Source organism: Lycium barbarum, chromosome 6 (genome assembly GCF_019175385.1).
Source record: "Lycium barbarum isolate Lr01 chromosome 6, ASM1917538v2, whole genome shotgun sequence".
In the NCBI taxonomy this organism is placed as follows: Eukaryota; Viridiplantae; Streptophyta; class Magnoliopsida; order Solanales; family Solanaceae; genus Lycium; species Lycium barbarum.
Window position 1 is genome coordinate 112096960 of NC_083342.1, and position 8683 is coordinate 112105642.

An 8683-nucleotide genomic window follows, 5' to 3' on the forward strand; every position below is an offset into this window, starting at 1 on the left:
GGCAAGGGAGCTATATATATATATATATATATATATATATATATAGGTAAAAGAAGCAATCTTTGAAAGAGTGAAAAAGCCGACTAATCCATTTACGAGACCACTTAAAAAGATAAAATGTAAGTACAGACATTCACAACACTTACTTTTAACAGACTATAGTTTATTTAAATATTGATATTCTTTTCGGAAAAGGTGAAGGGCATATCCACGCAACAATATTTAACTCAACGGGACCATAGCATATATAGTACGGATTTTAGGGAATCGTAAATATCTCGGAGGGAATTAAAGACAACAATTGAGTTAGTTTCAGAAATCTTCTTCCATATTAGATTCGTAGCACTAATCTCGCTCATGCTTAGTAATATCACACTTACCTCCCCCATTTTTATTTCTTAATAGCAATTCTTAATTTTATTCAAAGGAAAAGTATGGGCAAAATCAAATGTACTTAAAAAAGAAAAAGATGTTCATGTTACATCATACGGACAATAGGTATTCCTTCTTCTCTCACGCATCTTTCTTCTCCGTGGCTAAAAATTTGTTCTAAAGTCATATCCTAATGGTGGGGACTTGCTTTAAAAGTCAGATAGTAAAATCTAGAATATTAAGAAGTGATCAACACTTTGAATCTGGACGTCTATTTCATTATGGCCCAAACTTTTAGATGGCTAATTTAGGGGCTCAGTGGTATTCCACTTCAATAGAAGCCTGCGGTCAAAAGATTTTTCTATAGCTGTCACGCAGTCTTCAACAAAATTAAATGTACACTACAAAAGTTTGCTAGTACTATTTTCAATTAAACAAAAGAAAAAGGAGGGCCCCCATCATTGCCTAAATGACAAGAGTATGGCATAATGTTACACCATAATGAGGTTTATTTATAATAAATTATAAATCACGTCCGTTAATTAAAAATCCCAGAACACTAACCCAATGGCTCAGTTTTCTTGTGGAATGAAGCATGGCCATCACCAATTTTTGTTTTTATGAAAAAAGTAAAGAAATGCCAGAGTATGCTCCTGTGAAATTTGTCTTATAGTATTAAGTAGGAACATGGGGTTATTGGAGAGATAGAAAACTACATGCATAAAGCAACTTGCCAGCAAATCATTCAAGCATAAGATCTTTGTACTACTAACTAATGACAGGCTATACTTTTGCCCCTCCATAACAAAATTAGTTTCCTCATAACTCCAAGAATAGAGGGTGCACAATGAGCAATTATATCTAGTCGAATCTCTTTATAAGAAAGAACAAGAAAAAGGGGTAGCAAAACTCTTATTCAATTCTCTATACACAATTCTTAGATTCTGAAAAGACAAATATGGCATCATTGTGTATTCACAATAGATTTTCTCTGTTCTTGAATGTTACTCTCGGTTCATGCTAATATAATTATATAACCCGAGACCAACTAAAAACAAGAAGAACGGAGAGCTATGTATATAATATATATGATTAATTCCATTCTCCGAACCAGTTTAACAGATAACACATGAATTAGGATTCTCTTCCATGCTGTGGTGATAGTATGTTTGCACCGGAGGAGGATGATATGGCCTGTAGGGCATAGCCTGCATATGAGGAGGAGGAGGAGGATAATATGGCCGATAGGGTGGTACCATGCCAACCACAGGTTGATAAGGTTGATGTTGTGGGAACGGTATTGGCATATGCATCGGCATTGGCTGTGGTTCTGCCTTCTTCTCATCCTTTTTGGGCTCGTCTTTCTTATTTTCGTCCTTCTTACCTTCTTCCTTTTTACCCTCCTCTTTTTTGCCCTCGCCCTCCTTGGGAGCATCTTCTTTCTTTCCCTCGCCCTCCTTCTTAGCCTCTTCCTTCTTGCCTTCTTCTTTCTTCGGTTCCTCTTTCTTCTCTGGCTCTTTGGCCGGTCCTACTAAGATTATGTGCGCTGGCCAAAATTTCCGTAGTTTGCTCACTACGCTTACTGGATCAACTGTCCCAATGATGGTTAATTTCTTCGCTTTCATATCCATTGAAATTTCATCAATTCCTGCAAGATCTCATCATAACATCCACCGGTTAATCTCATTTTGCAGCTTCGAGATATCACATCAAATAGCTCTTGTACAAAAGGGATAAGGGACTTTACTAACTGAATTTTGCTTTTATAGAAAATAAACATTGGGAACAACTTTGCCACCAGATCTCGACTGTTACTACAGTACCATCGCATTTTCTTCATGATTTGGTTACTTCTATTAGTCTATAGCAAATCATTTCCCTCCAAAGAGCATTAGGCCATTATAACAAATTAAATTGACCAACTACTGAAAATACTGAAGCAACTGAAGCTGATAGAACAACTACTCATGGCATGATTTCTTGGGACCATATTAGCTAGGGCATTCGTAATCATCACCAAACTAAAAGCAACTTTAACAAGTACAAAAAAAGAATCAAGGTTGGCACTAACCATAACTAGAATCCCAAATTGTAATAACCACGCATTCAGCACTTATCTTTCCAAAGGAAGAAAATGGAGGTTGAAATGGAGGACAGCTTACATATGCAGGGGACCCACTTGACATGGCGCCACATCAGAATGGTCCGATGAAAAAATTGACTCATCTTTTTCTTTCCAACTAGTTGAAAGTAGAATCCAATTCGGAGACTAATGATAATGAATGACTTGGTACCTAATCCAAGTACCATCTTAGATATTGGATCCTCCTAATCCTTCGACAATGAGTCACCACCAACTCAATTGCTTACCCAAATTAAATTTTTCCCTTTTTGCTAAACACATACATGGTCATATCAAAGAATTACTTATATATATACAGAGAGATTAAAAAATTCAACAAAGAGGTGTCAGATGACACTACTTGATGCTCTCTCCGATTCAATTTGTTTGTGTTACTTTCATTTCCATTTTATTCCGTTTAAAAAAGAATATCCTTTTGCTTTTTTCCACAATTCTTTATTCTAAAACTTTTCACATGGCATGTTTGACCACAAGATTATTGGATATTTGATATATTTCACGTATCTTTAATTTAAAATCATAAGATTCAAAAATCTTGATTATAACTTTGTGTCAAGTCCAGACCAGACAAACAAATTGAAACGTAAGGAGTATTAGTCTTCACCACCTGTACCAAGCGAAATGGCTTGTAAGCAACGGTCTACAGTTCGAACCATAGTATCACGAGTTTATGTCTCACACCATTTAAGTGAATAAATTACTTGGATCGAAAAAATTAATATTGGAGCTGCAGAATTAATTTTTCACCATTTTAACTTGAAATCTTGATAAGTGAAAAATGTAAGGAGAAAAAAAACACTTTCTACTACCTGGAAGAGCAGACACCGTCTTCAAGGCCTTGCGCTTGTCTCTTACATCATGTACCTCCAAGTTCAAGATAAATTTCTGCATAACAAAGTGACCAAAAAAAAAAAAATCAAATCTTTGCAAAAAGAAAAGGTAAGTAAAAAACAGTAGCAACAACCAAACAAGAAAGGACAGAAACACAGTTAAGAAGATTAAAGATCCAAGTACCAATAGCAGTGTTAGACTCAAGAAAACAGAACAAACAACTCAAAAGACAAAAGGATCAACCACCGACAAAATTAATCAACTAAAAGAACTTCACTGAATCAATGAAACCCAAAAGTAATAATCAAAGCAAAGGTTGAGCATCTTGTGAAATATTCCAAAAGTGGAATGGTAAAAAGGCAAAATCTTGATTACATAAATGAGTTCACTGAGAAAAAGGGGAAGGAAAAAAAAAACGTGAAGGGAATAAATAATTTATCATAGATACCTTCATGTTGTAGTAAAGATCAAAACCCAAAGAATGGAATCAGGAAAATAAAGCTCTATAGAGAGAAGATACAAAATGGTGAAGCGGTAGTGTTTTTCTGAATAGAAAGAGATAGAAACCGAATATATGCTTTTTCTATTTAGTTCAATAGAGATTTTGACGGTACAAATGAACCCACAAAAAGAAAAAGAATTCCGAATCAAAACAAAAAATGCAGAATAAGAAAGAGAAAATAAGAGTGGGGGGTAATCGGATATGGTGGTATTATATATTTGGAGCTACAGGGAAGAAAGAAAAGGTGATAACAGTAACAAACTGTGTGAAAAAGGTGTGGGGAGGGCTACATGTTAAATCTATTCTGAAATGTTTTTTATCCAAGTGGACTCTTTCTGCATGCTTGCTGATGTATTGCCTCGTGTCGTTCTTTGTAACAATTTGGTTCACCAGTCCAACAAATGGAGTCTTATTTTTCAGCAAAAATGCTTTATTAGGCAAAATATTATCAAAAAATTAAAGTAATAAAATTATTATATTGAAAAATATTTTAATAAAATTTTGAATAGTAAAAATTGACATCTAAGTAGTATAAAGTAAAGTTGAAATCCGCTACTTATACACATTACTGATGCCTTTTATCTTATTATTTTTTAATTGTATTACTACTATTATTCTTTTTATTTGGGTTATCTTTATTATTTTTGCTATTAGAACTTGTTTTTTCTTACAATATTTTCACCATAGTTTTTACTCATGTTTATCAAACATGTTTTGAAAATTGCTTTTAGCCAAGGTCTATCGAAAACAATATTTCCACGTCACATAAAGTAAGAATATGGTATGTGTATTCTTCACATTGAATATGTTATTGTTGTATTACATCCTGATATTTGGATTGAAGTTAATATTTGTTCCCTAGAGCATCCGTTATGCAATTTTTTCTAGGTAAAATGTGTATGAAAGTCCAAGCAAAACCGTAGAGAGCGGGCTATGCGTAACCTTAGCCTTTCCAATATCCTATTCCAACAGAGTTGTTGAGTTACCCCAGGGCCTAGTTAGTTATTAAATTTTCATTTTAGAAATTATAGAAAAGAAAAATTGCATAAAAATAGTACATATCACAAATTTTGTGTTTAGTACATATTTAAAAATATATTCAGAACTCTAGTAAAAAGCAAAATTAATTAATTTTTAAATAATAACAACGTTACCATTTATATTGTAAGACGGTTTTATCTGAGTGACTAGTACAAAATCCAAAACACAATCATGACCCAAAAATAGCAGGGTCTTTTGAAGTGGCAATTCTAATTAGGACACGGCCCGATATATGTTAATTATTTTATTTTTATTTTTATGCAATAATAAGACTCCTTCAACATATTTTATGATGTTTTTGGAAAGTTACATGTGAAAAAATAAAAGTTTTAGGAGCAAGAGTTCAATAATTTGTGTTATAGTATATTATCTTTGCTTCAAGTTATGTGACCTTATTTTTTTTTATTTTTTTTTGAAGATATGTGCTAATAATCATTTTAAACCGTTAATCAAACCTTAACTGCCATTTTAAGACTAATTGAGTTTTAATTACTTTTTAAAATCAGTAAACATCATTTTAACGACAGTACCCATAGACTAAAACGTGATAATCTTTAAAACTTCACATATATGTACTTAGAATGCAAGAACTCCGAGAAATGTTTCTGGAGTAGTATAATCTTTAAAACTTCACATATATGTATGGTAATTATATGTCTCTATCGTATGATATAACACGGACATATAATTATATGTGTGGTATAAGATACTCTTTATATCTTTATTTTTACGCGAACTATCATAATTATGTATTTACTAATAAATTATATTGGCTATTTTGATGTTTTATAATTAGAAACTTAATACATTGGAAAATGCCTACTTATATTAGTTTATTTTCAGAATATTAAACATTGCAATAAGAATAGAGTAATTTATTTCGTAAACATATTTAATTAGTTTTATTACAATATTACAGTTAGTCCTGTTACCTAATTATACTTGTTTCTTCAGATATTATTCCTTATTCATCACAACTTTTAACCAGTTGTAACTTTTAAAAATTAAGTCTGTTAATAAAATATTTATTTCAAACTAAAAATTAATTTTATTAAATAATTCTAACCGGTGTTTTTCTACCTATTTAACATATTAACTATAGGTAGGATCTATACTCACTGAAAAAGCTATGGAGAAAGAAAGAAGTAAAAGATGCAAATCCAGATTGTCACTTAAATGTTTAAATGGTGGAGGAATCATTTGAGAAGTGTCCAAATAAAGCACGTGGCTTCGAAATCCAAGGTGGACCCACAGTTTCACTAAAGTGACCTAGTAGGCACTTAATTGTCCAAGAAAGAAAAAGTACATACATAAAACAATTGAGTACAATATCTCTATAACAAAAAAAAAATACGAAATATCAAAACTGCCCCTCTGTGCAAGTAGGCATGTCGCCGATCCACTTCTGAAACTCATGTTTCTAGTTATAATAAAATCTCGTGCTATGCACGGGCCCAAACACATGTAAAAATATTGATAAATCAATGATTAAGTTTTTAACGAATTTTGAATTGATAATATAAGATAATTCTTATTTAGTAAAAGAAGTATAAATTTCGAGTGTGTGGTTTTTGAATATTTTTAGAACTTGCAATTGTAAATATGTCACTATATTTGTATGCTTATAAAACTTTTTATCCTTCTTTTTATCGGATTTCTCACTCAGTTAAATAAATACTATTAATAATAAATTGAACAAAAAGCTTATCAAACAAAACCATGACATATTGATATTTAAATAGAGCTCCTACTTTAAAAATTAACAAAAAGCTATGGAGAGGGGGGGGGGAGAAACAGAACTTTTCTCACTCAGTTAAATAAATACTATTAATAATAAATTGAATAAAAAGCTTATTAAGCAAAATCATGACATATTGATATTTAAATAAATTCAGCTGGCCTACATTTTTACAAAAGTAAACTGGTTAGTTCAAAAAGCTTGCATAGGAAATTGAGGTGGGACCTACACCCAATGTTGTAGCAAGGACGGACGACGAACCGACTCTTCTATTAAAGTAGTAACGTTCTTATTTCGATTTGATTTTGATTTTGCATCAAAATCAAACGAATTATTTTGTTATTTTTCAAAAATTCCTTGGTATACGAAATATAATTTATGATCATTCTCGTCCTAGAATATAATAATTATTGTTTTTGATTAATCTAACTTTTGTTCACATAGACTTTCGAGCCAACTTTAATAGTTAGAAAGAATAAATAAGTGACTTAACTACGAATAGATAATATTAGACTAACAAACCAACTAGGTTGTGGTGAAGTGGTTGATATTACTCCATCATTAATCAAGAGATCTCGAGTTTTAGGCCCTTAACTACGGAATCATCATTGTTAGAGAGTGCTTTGCCTCCCAATGTGGGACTACCAGGCACGAATCCGGATTTAATCGGGCTCCAATGTAGATACCGGACACTGGATGGAAAAAAAAATTAGACTAAGAACGTCATTACGGAATCACCATTGTTTAGGGAGTGTTTTGCCCCCGAATGCGAGACTACCCAGCATGAATCCAGATTTAATCGAGCTTCAATGTGGATACCGGATGAAAAAAAAAAAAAAACTAGGAACGTCTTGTCATCATGGTCATAAAAGACAAGCGCCTCAAGTACAAAGCATTAAAACTACCACTCGCCACCTTTGAGTCCGGAACCAAAATGACTCAATAAAAAAACAAGTGAACCAAGATACCCTAATAAAAAAAAAGTTACATAACTACCTTTAGCGCAGTATTTTACTGCGCTAAAGTTTTTTTTTTTTGTGCATAGCTCAGTAAAATACTGCGCTATAGCGAGCACTAAAAAAGAAATTTTGGTAAACTTTTTTTTTTTCCAACACTTAGTGTGTTTTTTCATATTTTGACCAACGATTAGTCGTGTGTCAAGACTCCGAAACGTCAATATTTTATATAAAACCTGATATTTTTTTCTGCGTACAATAATGTAGGCTCAATACATCAAGGATACGTAGACGTTCAGATCGTCATTTTAGGAGTTGAAACGGTGCCCGAAGTAAGTTTTGTTTGATAAAACTTAGTGTTTGACTGTAAGGTTATTTTAGTCAACTTTATATGTCGAGAAAATTAGTCAGCTTTATTTTCAAAAATTGAAACCATAGAAGTGAAATTGACATTCACAGCTACATTACTCCGGGATTTTTACGTTGAAATTTATTGCGTATCATCATATTATAAGTAAATAAAACTGAAAATTTCACGCCAATTTGAGGGAAAATTGAAATTGAATAGGATAAAAGGTGTTTTTTTAAAAATCGGTTAGGCCAAATCGCCTTCTAGCGTTTGTCCGCATAGATCTCGAAAAAATATGCAAGTTTAAAAAAAAACGCGTAAATCAGACGTCCGAGCGCAAAGTTATGACCATCTAAAGTTTGACCACTTTACAACTAGCTTTTCTCCCTATATTTTTTAAATACTTTTTTATCAAATTGAATTAGATTTATATTCAAAATAAAGTTATGTCTTGATTAAAAAATGACACGCTTAAATCAAAATTTTAAAAAATAAAACACCCTAAAGTTTCCAAACAAAACTTACTTCGGGTACCTTTTCAACCCCTAAAATGACTATCCGAACGACTACGTATCCTTGATGTATTGAGCCTACATTATTGTACGCAGAAAAAATATCAGGTTCTATATAAAATATTGACGTTTCGGAGTCTTCACACACGACTAATCGTTGGTTAAAGTATGAAAAAACCATTAAGTTTTTTCAAATAAAACTTACTTCGGACACCTTTTCAACCCCTAAAATGACTATC

At 32.3% G+C, this 8683-nt stretch overlaps 1 protein-coding gene across 2 annotated transcripts; it reads right to left on the reverse strand.

Moving 5' to 3' along the window:
• Positions 1-1273: 1273 nt before the first annotated feature.
• On the reverse strand, positions 1274-4115 carry LOC132645531 (heavy metal-associated isoprenylated plant protein 39). Of its 2 annotated transcripts, XM_060362548.1 has the most exons (3): positions 3795-4115; positions 3325-3400; positions 1274-2020 (listed from the first exon to the last, which is right to left on the reverse strand). In XM_060362548.1, exons 1-3 carry the CDS (start codon positions 3798-3800, stop codon positions 1488-1490), a joined length of 615 nt encoding a protein of 204 aa, XP_060218531.1. In that variant the 5' UTR covers positions 3801-4115; the 3' UTR covers positions 1274-1487. The 2 variants fall into 2 exon arrangements, with proteins under 2 accessions (XP_060218531.1, XP_060218532.1); XM_060362549.1 differs by lacking the exon at positions 3795-4115 and having other exon boundaries at positions 3325-3406.
• Positions 4116-8683: the final 4568 nt, after the last annotated feature.